We start from the raw sequence: 22,568 nt of genomic DNA on the forward strand, positions 1-22,568 counted from the left end.
TTCACAAAATCAACCTCAAAGTCCATCAAATCCTCTCCTTTCAGGGGCCATGCTAAACACCAACATCCGTGGTGTGTCTTATAATCTCCCAAACACATTATTGTTAAAGCAGCATGGATCTGCCAAGACTTCTGAGCCACGCTCTCTTGATCTCTCTAGCGCTCTTAGCAACAAGAACATTCGATCTTCTACTTATCGTCTGCCAGATGGAACACTTATAACTCGCTCTCAGACAGCTTCTTCACCACAGTCACTTGATCTGTCTAATGCTTTATCAAAGAATCCAAACCTTCGTGGGGCAAAATATCGCCTGCCTGAAGGTAGTATCATGACAAGACTTGGTGCCCCAAGCACTCCACAACAGCGCACGCTTAATCTCTCTGGTGCTTTGCAGAGCACTCACCTCCAGAGAGGCTCTTTTCGCCTATCCTCATATGCTGTGGTTCCACCCCAAGTCCAGGGATCTGGTCCTGAACAACATTGGGCACAAGGTTCTGAAGCCTTAGGACTCCAACAAGACTTAGATGTGTGGGGGGCAGAGAGAGTTCTCCCTCATGGGACAGTGCAGAACCTCAATAAATGGTCCATGTATGGAGAGGGAGAGCTCCCAGATCCCCAGAGCTCAATGCAACTGAGACAGATTGGCGAGAAACCAGGGAAGTGGAATCTCAACAGAGAGGGGGAACCAAAGGGAGAGTGGTTTGACAAGGTAACAGTCAACTGAAATCCACCATGAACATCTACGGTACATTAAGCCACTTTCACACTAGCATTGGTTTCGCATGATCTGGATAGCATAGAGAGTGCTCATATTAGCATAGCCTGCCTTTTTTCAGGGTGCAACCGGACTGTTTTTCAGCCCTCTTCCTGAGGTGGTCTGCTTCAGGCTGACCAGCGCCAAGACACCCACTGCTGACTGATAAGCCAGCTCAAATTTATACCTTCGATAAGAGAAAGCCTCCAATTGGTGGGTAGAATCAGCCCACTTGGGTATACGGCATTATCATGCTGATTACACAGGAGCTGAGAACTTCTCTCACTGCATTCCTAAGCAAGGATGTGTGGAATCAACTGGGCCGGGCTGGGGCTGACTGGGGCAGTCTGGGTGGTGTGGAGCCGATGCTAGTGTGAAAGGGGCATTATGTAAACCAGAAAAAAATACCATTAGTTATTAATGACGGATTTCAGAAATAGAAAGTTTTTATCAAGAAAAATCCCAAAAGGATTTTCAATGAATGTGGTCCTGTCTTTTCATGATTGTGTTGTGTGTATTTTTATGTTTTAGATGTACTCCATCAGAAGCATGGCCACATTAGCTGAGCGAGAGTTCAGAGAGGAAGACGGTATGGAAGATATGACACAGTTGGAGTAAGTACCAAAAAATCCTACTCAGGGAATGAGAGTTACCCATCTGACAGACTTCAAATAAATAAGAAATGCAAAGAAAAGTCAAACCCAAGCTGTAAAATTAATTTAAGACAAACTATTTTGCTTCTAAGCACACTTGGATAACTCAATGCTTTTTTCTAGTGAGATGCACGAAGGAGCTGTTCTTCTGAACATGAGGAGAAGGTTTGAGAGGGAGCTGATTTATGTCAGTATCACCATAACACAAACAACAATGGAATTAATTTTTATTTGTTTTCTGTTTATTTAGTTCACTTACATCTTTCTATTTCTCTTCATTATTTGTCAGACATATATTGGTAGTATTCTGGTATCTGTGAATCCTTACAAGATGTACAACATTTATGGGACGGACATGGTGCTGCTGTACAAGGGATGTGCTCTAGGAGAGAACCCTCCGTAAGTCAAACTCATTGTAGAAAAATCAATAAGCAACACCCAAAAACTGATATAATTTGTATATTCTGATCAAAAACAGAGTGAGCTCATTTATTGGTAATTAGTGGCAACAGATAAAAAGATGAAAGCTATTTCTGTGACTTCCTGAGCCGGTTGCTATTGTCGTAAAGTAGAAAAACGTTCTAATTACCATCACCAAAATAAGGGTAAGGAACTGTGTGATGCTTTGTGTTTCCAGGTCCCGCCTCAGAAGAGTTTAAAAAGCTTTTTGTGGTCATTTTTTTGTTTTACAGGCATTTGTTTGCCATAGCAAATGCTGCTTATTCCAAAATGATGGATGCCAAACAAAACCAAGTCATAATAATCAGGTAGGATACTCAAACTCCTTCCCCATTAATATGAATGCTTTTTCATTGGTGCAGAACAAAACTACTTCTTGCAACACTTGAATTGCACGGTCTGTGATCGAGACAATTTGAGTTTTCGTTTTCTCAAGGCTCAAGACAACTTTATTAGTCCCCGAGGGGCAATTCGAGACAGCATTGTAAAGCAGCCGGCACTAAAATCTCTAAATTCTAAAAACACATCCAATTTACACATTTCATTTGGAATGACAGATTTATGACTCACTGTCTCAGGTTTACGGGCCTAACAAACTCAAGAGAGAACTTATGAAATGGGGCTCAGCAGAAGAGTAGAAACTAGGGATGCACCGATACCTCTTTTTTCCAAACCGATACGATACCGATACTTGGATCTGAGTACTCGCCGATGCCGATTACCGATACCGATACTTCCACCACACAAGAAAATGCAATGATTTGGAATACAGATTTTATTTTCTTCTCTGCTTTCAACAGGAAAAGACTGTGAGATAGATAAAAAGTAAAATATATGAATAGAAATCATCACAAAACTAAAATATTAGGTGAACAGAAATGACAAGTTACAGTGAAGCCATTTTCAAGCAACTGCATTGGTATCAGCTCCTGGTATCGGTTAACTTTTACCGATACTAGTATCGGTGCATCCCTAGTAGAAACCATTCATATCTGCCGTAAAAACTATTTAAACAATGTCAGTTTGAAGATTTTGTCTTGGTTAAATGAACTACTGTAAGAACAAAGCTTGCTGCCATCCTAAAACAACTGTAGTGGGTATGATAAAACGATTTAACAAACCTTCAGCTTTTACCTAGCAGATCCTATTTGTACTTGCAAATTGCCCTTCTTTCCACCTGGTTCTGTTTTATCAGCGTACCTGGACCCAGGTTGTCGGGGTGGCAGCTCCAGCAGAGATGCCAAACTGTTTACTCCCCACCAACTCCTATGGTGAGACTGCAAGGGCGCTCCCTGTTTAACGTGGAGATACTATCCCTTCAGCGTGTCCTGGGTTGACCCGGGGACCTCCTGCTTGCAGCTCATGCCTGAAACACCTCCCCTGGGAGGTGTGCAGGACACATTCTAACCACAAGCCCAAACCACCTCAACTAGCTCTACTTGCAATTCACAATGAAATGCACCTTGAATGAAATTTGTGTCTCAAAGAAGCGATCACACACACACACACACACACACACACACACACACACACACACACACACACACACACACCTATAGTTATGTGCAAGGATGATTAAACGTGATATGCCTCCACAGATTTGCAACGATATTGTTGTTTGCATTAAGATATAACCCTAACCCTCATGTATTAACACAAAACAAGCGAACGTGCCTGTTGTGTTACACACCTGGAAAACTCTAGCCGCACTCAGAAGGAGACACCTGTAAGGAAAGCCCAGCCAGGTCTGGATCAGGAGCAGATTGTGTTTCAGAGGTCTAAGGGTTCGCGCGCACGTGTGTGTGTGTGTGTCTGTACTCGTCTATACATCAAAGTGAGGACCAATGACAAGCTTTTTACTTGTAAACTGAGAACATTTAGCCTGGCCTGCTAGACTTGTCCTCTGTTTAATTCTGCACACATTTAATTCTCTGTGCAGAATTAAACAGAGGACGAGTCTGGCAGGCCAGGCTAGAGGACATTAGTGGTGAAGTGAGAAGATTTTGCTGCTGCCCACTTTCATACAATGTTACAGAGCTTTACTCGTTAGTTTTAGAGGTATGGTGTGATTAAACTTTAGTTAGGGTCAGTCATAGACTGGCTAGGGTTAGGGTTAGGCACAATCTAGCCACTAAAATGAATGGAAGTCATTGAAGGTCCTCACGACGACTGTTAGACAAGAATGTGTGTGCGTGTGTGTGTGTGTATGTACAGACAGTTGTAATGTCACAACATTCCAGCATATGGCTTCAGCTCACAGACAATTATCACTGAAACACACACACACACACACACACACAGTTTCTCCCAGTAACAAAGGCTGGTACAGCTAATGTGGTATTTAGTGCTAATTTGTTGGCAGCTATGTTGCAGTGTGTGTGTGTGTGTGTGTGTGGGGGGGGGGGGGGGGGGGGGGGGCAGTGTCAGGTAGTTTACCACAAAGTGGAATTGAGCTCTTGCCTAATGTGAGCTTGGCCTGTTCTCACATAACTTAGTCAGTTAAGTTAAACACCCATTGAGCAAGAGCAGAGAGGTAAAAAGGATCAAAGAATTCAACCCAAGTAGATAATAAAAGTCATCCATCACGCTCTACCTGAGGATTATTGCACCTCATGAGAATGCCAATTAAATAAGTAAATAATAAAAAATGTGCATATTAGTAAAAGTATTAGTTGTTTTTACTTTTAGGGTTTCAAAAGCATCTATTAGTCACAAATTTGTAGTTTTTGGGAATTATAGACATTCAAACATTTGTTCACTTTCAAAAGATAAGATGAAGTATTATTTACACATTTTATTGTCTTAGGCCTGGTTCACACAGCAACACCATTTAGCCAATTTTTGACTAGATTCTCTACCTGATAATCTTCAGGATAAGTCAGATCGCTATAATGGCTCTAAGGATAATCTTATCGGATATTCCTGCCATGTGTGGTGTGTTAACCCTCCCACTGTCTTTATGGGTGACCCCCCGAGGAAAGTTGACCATTGAGCAGGATTGATGGTTTATCTCTTGAGGTCCACGTGGCAGGGGTGAGGTGGTGCTCACTCCTCACCCCTGCCACGTGGACCCAACTTTCCTTGCGGGGTCACACTCATTAGGACAGTGGGAGTTAAGAGTGCACCAACCTGCTCGTAATGGCACCGGGTCCACTCCTTTCATTTTATTCATTTATACTTTATAGGAAGGTCTCATTGAGATTAAAAACCTCATTTTCAGGGGAGTTCTGGCCAAGAGGCAGCAAAAGTTACACTTACAATTATTTTTTTCAGTTACACAGACATGTTATGTACAAAATTACAGAAGGCAGTTACAACAAGGGCTCTCCGTCTGGTTTTAAATGTATTCAAGGAGATAAGCTCAAAACATTTTCTAAATGGAGCAGAGCTTGATTTAGTCCCAGAGCTTAAATATCTCTGAGTCATGATCCAACATTGCCCTTCAAGAGTCATGTAAAGAAAGTGTCCTGGGTAATCAAATGTAATAATTGAAATTTTAATCACATTCGTAGTCATTTAAATATGAAGGCTGCAAAAATGTACTTTCACTCTACGATCATCTCCTACATGGACTATTGCTTGACTTCTTGGTCTCTTGGATGCACAACGACGCTTGAGAACATTGAACACCTCCATAAAAGAGGACTAAAAATACTTAATCAAAAGCCTGTTTCCCACCACCAGGTACAATGTTGTAAAAAAGCATAGATTACTGAACATGCTGAATCTTAAAAGACTGATCTGCAAAGTCCTACACTCCCTCACCCTACCACCGCTAAAGGAGTTCATTAAATGTAAACGTAATCTAGACAGGACCACACAAGCTACAACCCAAGGAGATTTGACTATACCCCGCAGACGGAAAACCTTTGGGCAGAATGTTTTATTTATCCAACGTGTTCATCTATGGCATAGACTCCCACTAACTATGAGAGAGTGTTCTACATTCAGCTCCTTTAGAGTCAAAAGTGTGCACATCTGTAGGGGCGGTATAATTTTAAATGTTTTAACAATCTTTTAGGGAGATTGTATGTGAGTGTGAATGTGTTAAATCAATTGTCCAATGTATTGTTTTTAATGTACATGTATTTCTTGTGTAATTATATTCAGACATACATAATGAACAAGAGGGGTCCCAAATCTGAACCCTGTGGTACTCCTTTGTGGACATTCAAAAATTCAGACGACAACCCATCACATTTAATGCATTGAGTTCTGTCCTTCACGTAGTCTGTGGTTTATGTGATCGCATGTTCAGACAATCCCAGCAAGAAGCTTATGTTTTAAAACAGCATGGTCTGCTGTGTCAAAGGCTTTTGACAGATCGGTGAAAAGTGAAGCACAGTTCTGCTTTTTATCAAGCGCAACAAGTAAGTCACTGATCACCTTTCTGGGATATGGAACATGTTGGACAGTCTTAAATGAGTGCAATGCCTGTTCGTTGTGATGTGTAGCCAATCAGAAAGTGAGGTAAGGAAAGCACCCTGAATGGAGAAAGGGGATTCCAAATTCCCCTGTTTTTCTGGGCTTATTCATCTGTTGATTTGATGTGTGTGTGTGTGTGTGTGTGTGTGTGTGTGTGTGTGTGTGTGTTTCAGTGGAGAGAGTGGGTCCGGAAAAACAGAAGCCACCAAACTTGTCCTTCGCTACCTGACAGCAATACATCACAAGTCAAGTCTTGCACAACAGGTATGAAAGCACATGTGGATATGCATGAAGTAATCTAATCAGATTATATTTTTACAATACACACACACACACACACACACACACACACACACACACACAATCATTATGTTTGCTTAAATTAGTAATGTGTCTTCATACCTTCTTGTTTTACTTTCTAAATGCGTGATGGCACTGCTCTGGTGCAGATTGAGGTAGTACAGTTTCCTGCATGCCACCTGGTGTTTTCCTAATCTTTTGTTTCTTAGCATAGAAAGCTGTGTTTTGCTGTGTTGTGGAACCAGATTGTTATGAAATTCAAGTGTTTTCTTTTTTACATTTTACTTAGAAAACATGCATGTTTCTAAATAGATATTTTGGTCATTTTGAATATATTTTTTAAACAGTTTTGTAGTTTATTTGTTTAGCAAAACCTTTAAATATGATGTAATTGTACTTTTTTGCAATTTACTACAAATTGCAATCACAATATTTGTAAAACACAATTTGGCAAATTCATATACAGCATTAGCTGTCTTATGCTAATGCTAATGCTAACATATCACCACATCTGGCCATAATTAAAAATGTGCTGGAAATCATCAACTAAAAATAAAGTCATAGTAACAGTAATACGCCTTTAGCTTTACTTACTTTCTTTTACATCAAAGGCAGGAAGTGATCAGGCTTAGAGTGTGTCACATCTAAAAGGGTCCAGGCAACATTTGCTGCATTCAAAATCCCCACTGTTTTGTACTGTTGTGTGAATATTGAAGTATTTTCTGTCTTCTATTTATTATATGATACCATTTATGTTAAACAGTTCTTATTCACAAGAATACCATGTGTGTGAACTAGCAAACTACAGTTAAAGATACGGAGCCTGAGCATTTCAAACAGACGTGAAGCAGAAATGTGCAAATTAGATAAATAATGTCATTTTTAGGATTCTTTTTCCAGGAAAACTTAGAAAACTGTGGGAATGTTTACTTTAGCAAAGCATGGTTTGAGCAGTTGCTGATATTAATGTTACACGTTTAAATTTCTGTTAGATTCTTGAGGCCGCTCCTCTGCTGGAATCTTTTGGAAATGCCAAAACCGTGCGGAATGATAATTCCAGTCGCTTTGGGAAATTCATAGAGGTCTTTCTGGAGAAGTGAGTAAGAATTGGATACTTATTTGTCATTCGTCTTTTTCTCTTTTCTTCATGATCTCTTGTTTCTAATTTTCTACCGTGTCCTCATTCATTTAGTGGTATGTTCAGCGGTGCCATAACCTCTCAGTATCTTCTGGAAAAGTCCCGTATTGTCTTCCAGGTGAGACATGTAGATACACAAAGAGACCATTTAGCTCCTGTATTTGTCCGGACATGGGGACCAATGCAAATGTCTGCTTCAGGCCAAAGACGAGAGGAACTATCACATCTTCTATGAGATGCTGGCAGGTCTTCCATCTCAGCAGAAACAAGCTTTCTATCTGCAAGATGCTGAAACCTACTATTACCTCAACCAGGTAGGGCTCAGTGTGCGGAACAATGCCTTCTTTTTACTGATGCTCAGGGTGATCACACCTCAGACCTTGTTTGGTGGTCCCTTTTCAAAACACAGGGCGGGAATTGTATGATAAAGGGGAAGAGCGACGCAGGTGACTTCCACCGTCTGCTTTCCGCCATGGATATCCTTCACTTCACCCCGGATGATCAGTCGGCCATTTTTAGGGTGCTCTCCTCCATCCTGCATCTAGGAAATGTCTACTTTCAGAGACACGAGGTGAATCTTTTAGTTGATTCTTTTTGTTTGCTGCCAAATGAAAAAAGGCGGTGCAGTGTGTGTGTGTGTGTGTGTGTGCGTGCGTGTGTGGTTCATAAATCGTTGTCGTCGTCGTCGTCTTCCTCCGCTTATCCGGGTCCGGGTCGCGGGGGCAGCATCCCAACTAGGGAGCTCCAGGCCGTCCTCTCCCCGGCCTTGTCCACCAGCTCCTCCGGCAGGACCCCAAGGCGTTCCCGGACCAGATTGGAGATATAACCTCTCCAACGTGTCCTGGGTCGCCCCGGGGGCCTTCTGCCGGCAGGACATGCCCGAAACACCTCCCCGGGGAGGCGTCCAGGAGGCATCCTGACCAGATGCCCAAACCACCTCAACTGGCTCCTTTCGATCCGGAGGAGCAGCGGTTCTACTCCGAGTCCCTCCCGAATGTCCGAGCTCCTCACCCTATCTCTAAGGCTGAGCCCGGCCACCCTGCGGAGGAAACTCATTTCGGCCGCTTGTATCCGCGATCTCGTTCTTTCGGTCATTACCCAAAGCTCATGACCATAGGTGAGGTTTGGGACGTAGATCGACCGGTAAATCGAGAGCCTGGCTTTCTGGCTCAGCTCCCTCTTCCCCACGACAGATCGGCTCAGCGTCCGCATCACTGCAGGCGCCGAACCAATCCGCCTGTCGATCTCCCGATCCCTCCTACCCTCACTTGTGAACAAGACCCCGAGATACTTATACTCCTCCACTTGAGGTAGGACCTCTCCCCCGACCCGGAGTTGGCAAGCCACCCTTTTCCGGTCGAGAACCATGGTCTCAGATTTGGAGGTGCTGATCCTCATCCCAGCCGCTTCACATTCGGCCGCGAACCTACCCAGCAAGAGCTGAAGGTCAGAGCTGGATGAAGCTAGGAGGACCACATCATCCGCAAAAAGCAGAGACGAGATTCTCCTGCCACCAAACTCGACACACTCCACACCACGGCTGCGTCTAGAAATTCTGTCCATAAAAGTGATGAACAGAACTGGTGACAAAGGGCAGCCCTGCCGGAGTCCAACCCTCACTGGGAACAGGTCCGACTTACTACCGGCTATGCGGACCAAACTCACGCTCCTCTGGTAAAGGGACTGAATGGCCCTTAACAGAAAGCCACCCACCCCATACTCCTGGAGCGTCCCCCACAGGGTGCCCCTGGGGACACGGTCATAAGCCTTCTCCAAATCCACAAAACAGATGTGGATTGGTTGGGCAAACTCCCATGCCCCCTCCATCACCCTTGCAAGGGTATAGAGCTGGTCCACAGTTCCACGGCCAGGACGAAAACCACATTGCTCCTCCTCAATCTGAGATTCAACTATCGATCGGACCCTCCTCTCCAGTACCTTGGCGTAGACCTTTCCAGGGAGGCTGAGGAGTGTGATCCCCCTATAGTTGGAACACACCCTCAGGTCAAGATAGATTTTGTAGTCGTATCATCTGACCTGCGGCCGTATGTTTTGGACACCCGAGTGAAGAGAGGGGCGGAGCTGTCAACTGATCACCACCTGGTGGTGAGTTGGATCAGATGGCAAGGGAACATGCCGCGTAGACCTGGCAGACCCAAACGCATAGTGAGGGTCTGCTGGGAACGCCTGGCAGAAGAAGCTGTCAAGACGGTCTTCAACTCCCACCTCCGGCAGAGCTTTGACCACGTCCCGAGAGCAGTGGGGGACATTGAGTCCGAGTGGGCCTTGTTCCACTCTGCGATTGTCGAGGCGGCTGTTGCTAGCTGTGGTCGTAAGGTGGCCGGTGCCAGTCGTGGTGGCAACCCCCGTACCCGCTGGTGGACACCAGAGGTTCGGGGAGCCGTCAGGCTGAAGAAGGAGGCCTACAGGGCGTGGCTGGTCTGTGGGTCTCCGGAGGCAGCAGACAGGTACCGGATAGCCAAGCGGGGTGCAGCAGTGGCAGTTGCCGAGGCAAAATCTCGGGCGTGGGAGGAGTTTGGTGAGGCCATGGAGAAAGACTATCGATCGGCTCCAAAGAGGTTCTGGCAAACTGTCCGGCGCCTCAGGAGAGGAAGGCAGCAACTCGCTCACACTGTTTACAGTGGGGATGGGGAGCTGCTGACGTCAACTGAGGCTATAGTCGGACGGTGGAAGGAATACTTTGAGGAGCTCCTCAATCCCACCAATGCGCATTCCGAGGAGGAACCAGAGCTGGGAGGCCTGGGGATGGACTGTCCGATCTCGGGGGCAGAAGTTGCTGAGGTAGTCAAACAACTACACAGCGGCGGAGCCCCGGGGGCGGATGAGGTTCGTCCTGGGTATCTCAAGGCTATGGATGTTGTAGGGCTGTCATGGTTGACACGTCTCTACAACATTGCGTGGTCATCGGGGGCAGTTCCTAGGGAGTGGCAGACCGGGGTGGTGGTCCCCATCTTTAAGAAGGGTGGTTCATAAATCACTTTATTAAATTGTAGAAAGTCTGAGAAAACTACTTCATTTGGAGCCAGAGTGATTCAAGTAGCTGTCATTGTTAATCAGCATTAACACAAAAGGCTATTTTAAATGGTAAATGGTCTGTATTTGATATAGCGCCTTCTAGAGTCCTGGAACCCCCCAAGGCGCTTTACAACACAATCAGTCATTCACCCATTCACACACACATTCACACACTGGTGGGGATGAGCTACGATGTAGCCACAGCTGCCCTGGGGCGCACTGACAGAGGCGAGGCTGCCGAACACTGGCACCACCGGTCCCTCCGACCACCACCAGCAGGCAACGTGGGTTAAGTGTCTTGCCCAAGGACACAACGACAGCGACAGACTGAGTGGGGCTCGAACCTGCAACCTTCCGATTGCGGGGCGAGCACTTAACTCCTGTGCCACCGTCACCCCAATTTTGCAGATTTTGAGGTGCATTTATACGTTTTAGTAGCTGAGACTCATTCACAATCCATAATCTGGGTGGCGCTAACTTGAAGCAATCAAACATGCTGGAGTTGTTGACTCTGCTCAGAAATGAGCCAATAGGAGCCCTCCTTCTCTGGAGTATAGCAAAGGACCTCCTCCATCCTGCACCCTACTTCTTTCAGGCACAGGATTGAGCCGCCTCAATTTCCTGTCAAGAAAACGAAGGAATAGTTTGTTTCCAGAGGTTATGAAGCTCCTAATCTCTGACACTTAACTGTTGTTTACCACATGTTCGTTTTTGAAGACCTTTTCTTTCCATGAGGTCAATATAAAATGATGTGTTAGTTTGTTTATTTATTTTTTAATTATTTAGTTGTTTTTTTTGGTTTACACCATTCAATTGAGACAAAAAGTGCCAGTATATACCTACATTGATCCATAACGATCTGAAATATGACACAATAACAAGAAAAAACAAACTACATAGCTCAAGAAAATAAAGGGAACGCTTAAACAACACAATTTAACTCCAAGTCAGTCACATTTCTGTGAAATCAAACTGTCCAGTTGGGAAGCACCACAGACTGAAATGGAAAAAACAACAGGTGGCAAATATAAACGCGTGGTTCTGCAGGTGGAGACCCCAGACTTCTTCTCAGTTCCTGCTTTCTGGCTGATGTTTTTGGTCACCTTTGAATGCTGGCGGTGCTTTTACTCTAGTGGTAGCGCGAGGCAGAGAATACAACCCACTCAGTCGGTTCTGGTAACGCAGCTCATCCAGGATGGCACATCAATGGATGTTTGCTGTGTCTGTTAGCGTCACGTTCAGAGCATGGAGGCGTTACCAAGAGACAGGCCAGTACATCAGGAGATGTGAAGGAGGCCGTAGGAAGGCAACAACCCAGCAGCAGCACCGCTAAATCTGCCTTTGTGCAGGTAGGAACAGGAGGAGCACTGCCAGAGCTCTGCAAAATGACCTCCAGCGGACCACAAATGTGCATGTCTGCTCAAATGGTCAGAAACAGACTCCATGAGGGTGGTATGAAGGCACAACGTCCACAGGTGGGGGTTGCCCAAAACCGTGCAAGATGATAGGCATTTGCCAGAGAACACCAAGATTGGCAAATTCACCACTGGTGCCCTGTGCTCTTCACAGACAAAAGCATTTTCACACTGAGCAGATGTGACAGAGTCTGGAGATGCCGTGGAGAATGTTCTGTTGCCTGCTACATCCTCCAGCATGACCGGTTTGGCAGTGGGTCAGTAATGGTGTGGAGTGATATTTCTTTGGGGGGCCACACAGCCCTCTATTTAGTCCTCGCCAGAGCTAGCCTGACTGCCATTGGGTACCGAGATGAGATCCTCAGAGCCCTTCTGAGATCACATGCTGGTGCAGTTGGCCCTGGGTTCCTCCTAATGCGAGACAATGCTAGACCCCATGTGGCTGGAGTGTGTCAGCAGTTCCTGTAAGACGCAGGCAGTGATGCTATGGACCGGCCCGCTTGGTCCCCAGACCTGAGTCCAGCTGAGCACATCAGGGACATCATGTCTCTCCATCCACCAACACCACGTTGCACCACAGACTGTCCAGGAGTTGGTGGACACTTTAGTCCAGTTCTGAGAGGAGACCCCTCAGGAGATCATCCACCGCCTCATCAGGAGCACGCCCAGGCGTTGTAGGGACGTCATGCAGGCACGTGGAGGCCTCACCCTCTCCTGAGCTTCATTTTGTTTTGTTTTAAGGACATTACATCCCAGCTGGATCAGCCTGTAGTGTTTATACACTTTAATGTTGACTCCAAATCCAGACCTCCACGGGTTGTTAAATTTGACTTCCTTTGATCATTTTTGTGTGATTTTGTTTTCAGCACATTCAACCATGTAAAGAACAAAATATTTAATAACAACATTTCATTCAATCAGATCTAGGATGTCTTATTTTTGTGCTACCTTTATACTTTGAGCAGTGTGAATCTTATCTAATCTTAACATAGAAACACCATAATAATACGTTTTATTTACTTATGTAGTTATATAAAAATAACAGTAATAAAGGAAATGAACTGGTTCTCACCAGCTGTAGATCCAGGGGGTAGCAGACTAGATATGGCAGGTTTCTGATGAACTAACTAATCCTAACACTGTCTGCTTCATGGCCAGAAGTGGGTTGATGACTAGAAAGGGTTAAATCATGTTGTATATCAACTATTTGTGGTACTTTTTAATCATTTAAAATAAATCGTAACTTAAACTTGAGCTTTGTTTCTTCCGTTTGTGAGAACACTCAGATTTCCTACAAATAACGGATGAAATGTTTATTTTGGTCTCTGCTGTGCTGAAGTCGGATGGCCAAGAGGTGGCGTCGGTGGTGAGCGCTCAGGAGATTCGAGTGGTGGCAGAGCTGCTGCAGATCTCACCCGAGGGGCTGGAGAAAGCCATCACCTACAAAACCACGGTCAGTTTGATCTAACCTTAAGCCTTCACACACACACACACACACACACACACACACACACACACACACACACACACACACACACACACACACACACACACACACACACACAATGCTGTCATTTCTGCTTCCTCTCTTGTCATCCTGGGCTTTTTTAGTAAAACCTTTTTTATCAAAGCTCATCGTTTCTTTACATCGTTGTTTTAGGTTTTATCAAGTAACATGTTGCTTTTCTGTACTTTTATCGGCTCCTATCAGAAGATTTACCTGTTTGAGAAATGAATAAAATAACCTCTCCTTGAAGACTGGAAGACATAACAAGACCAACACAATAATTTAAGTTAAACAAGAATAATTACAACTCAATAAATTCATGTAAATCATTTGAGATTTACTGTAAGGTATGATCTGATCATTAATTTATCTAGAAGAGTTCTATTTCATGTATTTCTATTCAATAAAATAGAAAAGACAGTGTGTTTTATACCGTATATACCAGCTCAGTGGCCTAGTGGTAGAGTGTCCACCCTGAGACTGGGAGATAAGGGTTTGATTCCTGGTCGGGTCAGACCAAAGACTTTGAAAAAATGGGACCCAATGCCTCCCTGCTTGGCACTCAGCATTAAGGGGTTGGATTGGGGGGTTAAACCACCAAATGGTTCCTGAGCGTGGCTGTGTCTTCAGCTCACCGCTCCCCCAGGGGACGGGTCAAATGCGGAGAACAAATTTTGCGCACACATCAGTGTGTGCGACAACTAATGGGACTTTAACTTTAACTTTATATTTGATGTATTTGATAATATTTTAAAATCCTACCCATGAGTATTCTGAATTTAGACATAATTTTTTATCTTTAATCCTTGTCCTCATGGCCAAGTAAGGATCAATGTCTTGTAAGCTGATGTAAATGAGTTCCATTCTTTTATTTAATTTGGAGCTCTTACAACTGACCTAAAAGATTGAAGATCTTGGTTCATAAACTTTTGCACTTGTGGCAAGGTGCACATAAAACCAACAACACACAACAAAATCATGCAATAACACAAAACTGTTAAGAAATCCCAACAATTAATAAAAGAATTTAAAGCAACAGAAAACACACATTCCACTGTGTGATATCCCCCCATATTTTAACTGTGACAGTCCCTGATTGTGGGGCCAAAGTTTCTCCAAACGAAACCCATCCACCACAGGTGATGGAAGAGGACAGACCAGCTGACGCGTGGGGTGAAATAAAATGTTGTTCTTTTATTTTCTTACAGATCCATCTGACATTTGTTCCCATAGTCAATCAGTTCTTTCTGTAAGCTCCAACATAATCTAACCTGCTTCAGCACGGTCCAAAACTGTTTGCCCCTGTCTCCATCCAACACACCTGTGCCCATTTTGCACCATGATTAAATAGTGGAGACAGTGACTTGTTCAAAGGATCAGTGGGTTTGCCTCCATCTAGTGTCAAACCCAATAACTACACCTTCAGTTAAAATGGCTCTCACACTGATACATCACTCCAGTGGCCGATAACATGCTGGTGGCTGACCAAGGTTAGACCTTGCAGAACGCCGAAGTTCTGGCAGTCCTTCAGGCTGCATAATAGGCACGTTGGGCATAATACAATAGAATGGAGGCTCAATTACTGTCTCAACCCCTGGGCCTACCTCATCTATCGGTTGGATACTGTCCACTGCTGGGGCGATGCATAACTTTAATGCATTTCGGTGAAGGGCTCTCTCTCTTCCCCCTTTCTCTGGCTGCACTTTATACACCACACCGGTATCCCCAACTCTTTCTGCAACATGTGGTTCTGAGGCCCAACCTGGGTGCAACTTTCCTTGCCCCTGCCTGTTCCTGTCCCTAATCCAAATTTTGCTGCCGATGGCTTCAGAGGCTTCTACAGGGGATATGTGGCTTCATTACTCACCTACATCCCAAACAGTGCAGTCTGGTGGCCTTTCTATCACTTCTATGCTGAGCAACTCTCTGAGCTGGCTCCTAGTGTCTGCCCTCATCTGATCCTTCAAGCCATGTCTGGAACTTTAGCTGCTGCCACTGCCTCAACTGTCACCAACCCCATGGATGTGAAGTTTGTGGCACCCTGCGCGGGAGCACGAGGACGTGCTTGTGGAAAGAGGGGGAAGATGTGACAGTGTGAGCGTCCTTTCACAACGTCCCGATTGATCATGCGCCCTGGCTATTTGGCCAAGGGGATGTTCCTTTGGCTGACTGGTTAGAGCGTATGACTCTCACCCGGGAGTCTGGGGATCGAATCCCGCCCGGGGTCCTCGTTTATCCACCTTGCCACATACTCATAACAAGGAGGGGTATATCAAGCAACACAAAGGTGAGTCCTATGGTTTTCTCATCTGGTGGTTTTCCTCATTTCAACCTAAAATCTGTGAATACAAATGTTTTTGTTGGCAGTTTCAAAGCTGTGTACTCTTCAGAGATAAACAAAAATGTGGTGGTCCTCATAATCCAGAAATACATTAGAGTTAGGGTTTAGAACAAGTTACCTGATCACCAGCCATACCTGGGGGTCCCACCCCTAAGGTTAAAATCCCAAGTCTACAAAAAGTAAATAAATAAAAACAACAACGTGTGTTCCTTGTAATCCAGATGTGTGTTAGAAAATTCTGGTCAAGTCACCAAACCTGGTCATGTTGGTATGTCTGGTCATGTCTAGTCAGGTAAAAAACTCCTTAAACGAGAATCAAAACATTTTTAGGAATTAAAACCAAGCCTACGTATGAACTGTAGCAGCAATAAAGTGTAAATCACTGTCACATTTCTAAAATTCCTATTGCGCTACAAGCTGTTAAAGAATTTCTCAACTTGCTATTCTTTGGTCTGACGTAGCAGAAAGGATGGGTTTGGACTCACAACCACACTCAATGCAGACAGAACGGTGATCCGCACGATTTTGTTCAAATACCAACTTATTTCTGCAGACACGCCAACACTATATCCAAATTATTTATTAAAAAAGGAACAAATTGCTATTCTATCATGATCTAAATCAATAATTGCCGAAATTTAAAGTCCTGATTTCCACGTTGCCCTAAAATGGTTCAGATAATCTAAAAAAAATTAATTAAATTATGAAATTCTGTGAGAAGAAAACAGAAACCTGGCCTCACTGAGGTGGTGTTTTCTGAATTAGCAGTGATTAGGTTAATGAACTGAATTCCTTTTCAAATATCAAGCAAAACTCTTATGTTCTTCATCTTTGTTGCGTCACTTCAGCAGGAACAGGAACTTCCCATCTTAAAACATTAAAGAGCAAGTCACCCCCAAATAAACTTTTTTTTGCTGATAAACTAAATAAACGAGTGTCTAATCGTGCTGCAGACACGTGTCGTCAATAATTTGGCATTTCAGTGCATCTTTGTTAAAATTTAAATATTCTGCCTAAAACTGGCAGTGTTGTGCCGTTGTCAGGTAAAAACTCTGCACTGTATTTTAATTTAAATCTGCCACCGCTATTGGCTAAGAAGTATGCTATGATGTAAACTGGTACATTATGATGTCACAGTGCTGTCGTGAGCCTGAGTGTGTGTGTATTTGTTAGCGGCTCCGCCCTCTCGGTCTGCCAGGCAACAGCATTTGTTGCATTTTTCAAACATGAAGTGGGAGTGGAGTTAGACTCTGGTAGGGGTTGACTTGCTCTTTAAAAACGGTCGTCCAGCCAGTTTTCTTTTTAAATAATAATGATAGAGCAGTTGAAAAGGACTTCTTTAGGTAAAAATACAGCTTCTTCTTGTGTGAGTCCGGTTTAAAATGCATGTCCACTCGTTCGTTCCAACCTTCTTTGTGATGCTTCTGAACGGAAATGAAGGTCATGAGAGACATAAGATGGAACAGCAGCAGCACATCTGATCAAGTCTTCCACCTGCTCATACAAACAACGCAAGAGCCTTTTGCATCATTTCATTTCTAGTTACCAAGACGCACTATGTGACAGGAGGAGAGCCAATTCTACCCACTCTTTACAAGGCTGCAGACTTTTATTGTGTGTGTGTGTGTGTGTGTGTGTGTGTGTGTGTGTGTGTGTGTGTGTGTGTGTGTACTTGTCTTTATATGCTTAACTGGACACATTTTAACTTTTAACCTGTAGTGAGTGGACATTTCCACATTGTGGGGACATTTGGCTGGTCTACAATGACAAAATACTAGGGATGGCAAATATATCGGCATCAATATCGGTATCGGCCGATGTTAATCATTTTTTAACATATCGTATCGGTTCGATAAATAAAACCAGGCCGATATTAACAACCGATATTTTTTCCATCTCGCCTCCATTTGTTTGCCTGTTTCAGAGGGTGAGGGGGTGATGTGTAATTGTTTAGTCATGTGAACAGTGATTGTAATAATTTCAGAAGTGTAAATGTGTGTGGTGTGTGTACATAATGATGTAAATTCAGCTTTCATAATTTTTATTCAATACGAAATCTGCTGATTTTAGAAGCATTAATGCCAGTATATCGGTATCGGCAAATATCGGTTATCGGCCATAACAGTGATCTTGATATCAAATAGCGGTCTCGGCCCAAAATTTTCATATCGGTGCATCACTACAAAATACCCTTAACCCTCCCACTGTCCTAATGGGTGACCCCGCTGGGAAAGATGACCATTGAGCAGGGTTGATGGTTTATCCCTTGAGGTCCACGTGGCAGGGGTGAGGTGGTGCTCACTCCTCACCCCTGCCACGTGGACCTCAAGGGATAAACCATCAACCCCGCTCAATGGTCAACTTTCCCAGCGGGGTCACCCATGAAAACAGTGGGAGAGTTAAACGGGGTTTTGGAGGTTTGGAGTGAGTTAACTTTGGTTTAGATTAGGGTTAGGAATAGAACAACACTGGTCAGGGTTGGGGTTAGACATAGTGGAGTCCCAAAAATGAATGAAAGTCAATGGAGGGTCCACACAATGATACAGAGACAGGTATAACGTGTATGTTTGTGTGTGTGCGTGTTTGTAGTTAAGTAGGCATTAGCAATTGAACCTCTCAAGTCTCAAAGTGTTTTCTTATCAGATCAGATGTTAAGGCTCGGCCTCTTGAATTAATGAGATGGAGAAGAGAGGAGTTGAAGTTAATCCAAACCCTGTCAGCCAAACGTAGCGTCTGGCTCTGGTCAGAAATCCTTATTTTAATTCAAATATCAGTTGTTGGTTTTATTTACAAGGAAATTCAAGTGGAGACCATAATTCTCTTTGTTTGTAACTGAGTGATTCTTTGTGCCGGAGATCTAAAATTTAACATGTGAAACCCGCGTTTGTCTGGTGTGAATGACATACATTTAGACTTCTACCATCAAAGATTAGTGAAATGAATGCCAAATACAGAGGCATGATGCTACACCTGATACCATGGTGGCAGATAAAATTTTTCAGAAGCTAAATGTATGCCGTTTTCACGGTTCGCCATGTAAAAAACCCACATTGTTAATTAATTATGAGCAAACATGTAAAATGTGAAAAAAAAGACCCCATATATTTTCATGTACTTAAATTTTACACACATTTTCATTGCAGAACAGTTATGTCACATCATGTCTTTTATGTTTTGCTAATATTCCACTAAGAGTTAAATATTGTCCACATTTATGTTGGACTGCTCTAACATAAATACATTGTCTGGTGCAGGGGTGGGGAACCCTGGTCCATCGAGAGCCGCTATCCAGCATATTTTAGTATCAGCCCTGCATCATCACACCTGATTTCAATGAGGAGGTGATTAACAAGCTTCTGCGGAGCCTGATGAGCTGCAGAACAGGTGAATCAACCACTGAATTAGAAGTGTTGGAGAAAAGACATGCAGGATACCGGCCCTCGAGGACCAGGGTTCCCCACTCCAGGTCTAGTGGAAGGTTACTAAAACTTTATTGTGAATAAGAGTCATTTGGAAATGTGCTTCTTCTACCTTCATTTGTTATTTTAAAATGTACTCATCTTTAATTAAAATGATAGTAAAATGCATATAATTTAAGCAGGGAGGCCCAGAATCTCCTCTCCCCAGCCACTTGGGCCAGCTCCTCTGGGGGAATCCTGAGGTGCTCCCTGGCCAGCCGAGTGGTGAGAGGTTCTGGTTGGAATGCATCGGAAACTCCTGCCAGCAAGTCGAAAAGACAGTTTCCAGGGTGAGATGGGTCAGCTGTGATCCAACCTGCATGCCCCAATGCCCTGGAGGTGTTCAGGTCCTGTATAGAGGGACGTTTGCAGCTAATGACCAGCCAAGAAACATAGTCCATCCAACGTGTCCTGGGTCTTCTTTAGGTCTCCTCTTGGTTGGACGTGAAAACCTCACTAGGGAGGCATCGAGGAGGCATCCTAACGAGATGCCCAAGCTCCCTCAACACAATTTAATCACAATTGTGATTAAAAAATGTTAAGAAAGAGAGAGAGTGAATAGGAAAGAGGGAAATCAGTGGATCCTGAGGAAAGGGGAATAGGTGGGGAGAGCAGAATAAAGACAGAGTGGTGAAGATGGTCATACAAAAGCCACTTTGAACAAGTGAGTTGTAGCCTAGACTTGGTCAAAAATTACCCACAATACACCGCGGTATTTTCAAAAAGACGGCGGATCAGAAGCCGGCAGCCACTTCAGGGACAATTTTCGAGTTTAAAAGAAAGTCAGCTAATTTAAAATGTTTTTTTTAGATCCAAATAAGTTATCTATGGTTGGTTAGTTGCTTAGTAGTTGCAGCTTTGGTGGCTAGCGGGTAGTAACTCGCTTCCATATTTAATTTAATAAACATATACACAACTCGTTATATATTTATATTGAAACTAATACGTATAAAATATAACGTTATCTCTCGTGTCACGTGACGTTACGTGACCGCCGTGGAAGCCGCGGTCATGTGATGCAAGTCTGTTCCATTTAGCCGTTTTCTTTGACCAAGGAAGGACAGTGTCCTCGTAAGCAAGGCACCTGGCCTCGCAAGACATCACCTCGCAAGGCAAGGCGCCTTGACATTGAGAAACACCCTTGGAAAAAAAAAAACTCAACAAACTGTCAATAAACTCAGTCATGACATCATTTAATTACCGTTACATACTGACGAATTGTGTTGCTCTTCTGGTTTCTGCAGGAGACGATGAGGGACAAAATCTACACCCCTCTGTCAGTTGAAAACGCTGTTGATGCCAGGTAAGAAACAACAAACAAGAATCCACATTGTGTGTGAATGAGTGAATGACTGATTGTGTTGTAAAGTACCTTGGGGGGGGTTCCAGGACTCTGGAAGGTGCTATATGAAATGCAGGCCATTTTATTTATTTCACTGATTTGATTTGTTGCAATTTTTGAAACACAAACACTTTCTTTAGAAACTGAGACCAAATTATATTTTTCAAGAAGAATGTGGATTATTTTTGAATAGTTTTGATATTTGTGGAAAAATTATTTGAAAATGCATGTCTTTTATTAAAAAAATAAACAAAAACACAAAAAAATAAACAGAAAAGCTGCTTAAAACTGCATTTTTAACATGTTTACATTTAAAAACATTTGTTAGTTTTTGCTCCTTTCTAGCCAAAGTTAATAAGAGCCACTGTGGATGGTCCGAAGGGCCACTTGTGGCTCCAGAGCCACAGCTTGCAGGCCTTGCCCTAGTTGAGGAGTTCTTGCCTTCCTGACCTGCACCAGCTTTGCCTTCTCTTTCTGTCTGATGACATCATTAATGTTTCATGAACAAACCTCTGTTTTTTAGAGATGCTGTTGCCAAGATCCTGTACTCGCTGATCTTCCACTTGTTAACAGAGAGGATTAACGCTCAGGTGTACCCTCGCCAACACTGCCCCTGCATCTCCATCCTGGACATCTACGGATTTGAGGTGAGGCAGTTTTTTTGTATGCCCTGGTGTCACCTGCTGCCAGTGTGTTGGTCTGGGATGTTCTCATGGTTACAGCTCTGTAGTTAAACCATGAAAAGAGCTGTAAGGGTGATCTCATGCATTATTGCAGGATTTGTGAAACCTGTGTGTTGGGAATGATGAGGCTGTTTGGCTGAAGCGGCCATCTTGAATTCTTTCCAGAAACTAACTAGCTATAAAACAACATCCAGAAAACCAGTCTGTCTTATGATGGCAAAACTCCAACTCCACAAGAAAGAAGGACTTTGGCTCTTTTTGAAACAAAATAATAGTAAAGCTTCATGTCAGTAAATGACCACATATGTTCGTGTTCAAGCTAATATCTCATGCTATCTACTAGCTCTTGGAGTGTGTTAGAGAGGACTGTAAACTAGAACAAATACCAAAATGTAGTTTAACATCAGTCATCACTCAGGGAACAACAACTCATCTTCTACTTTTATATCTAGTGTTAAAATCCTAAACATTCACAATTTACACATTAAAAGTACACACAAACACTCATCTCTCTCTCTCTCTCTCTCTCTCTCTCTCTCTCTCTCTCTCTCTCTCTCTCTCTCTCTCTCTCTCTCTCTCTCTCTCTCTGTTACCAGGATCTGACCTTCAACAGCTTTGAGCAGCTTTGCATTAATTATGCAAATGAATACTTGCAGTTCTTCTTCAACAGGATTGTATTCAGAGAAGAACAGGTGAGTCAAACCTGCAGCACCCTGCAGAAAGGGTCCACAGTCTGTGGCTCTGGAGCCACTCAAGGCTCTTCCGCTCATGTGATGTGGCTCACTAACCTTGAACAATTATTGAATGGACCTGAGTAATATTTATGTTTAAAATGATTACAGGAAAAGTACATTTTAGTAGTTTTCAAATGTTAACAGTAAGCTTCTACAGCAGAACGATGCTTTTATAACTAGAAGATTGTGTTGCCTGTGTAAACTTACTTTGATCCAGTTTGTTAAAGGTACAACATGTAAGATTTCTACAGTGAAATAATCACAAAACAGTCTAATATGTCAGTCATGTTGAAAGGAAGGTTAACTTTGAAACAAATTTTCTT

At 43.5% G+C, this 22,568-nt stretch overlaps 1 protein-coding gene across 1 annotated transcript in view; it reads left to right on the forward strand.

The window, feature by feature from the left end:
- Positions 1-1,176: 1,176 nt before the first annotated feature.
- The window catches only part of myo15aa (myosin XVAa), a 93,251-nt gene continuing 71,859 nt past the window's right edge, over positions 1,177-22,568 (forward strand). Inside the window, exons 1-14 of the mRNA XM_070542818.1 lie at positions 1,177-1,368; positions 1,531-1,594; positions 1,697-1,806; positions 2,100-2,174; positions 6,465-6,555; positions 6,741-6,746; positions 7,584-7,687; positions 7,784-7,847; positions 7,930-8,043; positions 8,139-8,300; positions 13,520-13,633; positions 20,731-20,789; positions 21,352-21,475; positions 22,108-22,203. Of these exons, the coding sequence (XP_070398919.1) occupies positions 1,286-1,368; positions 1,531-1,594; positions 1,697-1,806; positions 2,100-2,174; positions 6,465-6,555; positions 6,741-6,746; positions 7,584-7,687; positions 7,784-7,847; positions 7,930-8,043; positions 8,139-8,300; positions 13,520-13,633; positions 20,731-20,789; positions 21,352-21,475; positions 22,108-22,203 (1,266 nt within the window). The 5' untranslated portion in view covers positions 1,177-1,285. The remainder of the gene's footprint in view (positions 1,369-1,530; positions 1,595-1,696; positions 1,807-2,099; positions 2,175-6,464; positions 6,556-6,740; positions 6,747-7,583; positions 7,688-7,783; positions 7,848-7,929; positions 8,044-8,138; positions 8,301-13,519; positions 13,634-20,730; positions 20,790-21,351; positions 21,476-22,107; positions 22,204-22,568) is intronic.

This window comes from Nothobranchius furzeri, chromosome 12 (genome assembly GCF_043380555.1).
Source record: "Nothobranchius furzeri strain GRZ-AD chromosome 12, NfurGRZ-RIMD1, whole genome shotgun sequence".
Taxonomy (NCBI): Eukaryota; Metazoa; Chordata; class Actinopteri; order Cyprinodontiformes; family Nothobranchiidae; genus Nothobranchius; species Nothobranchius furzeri.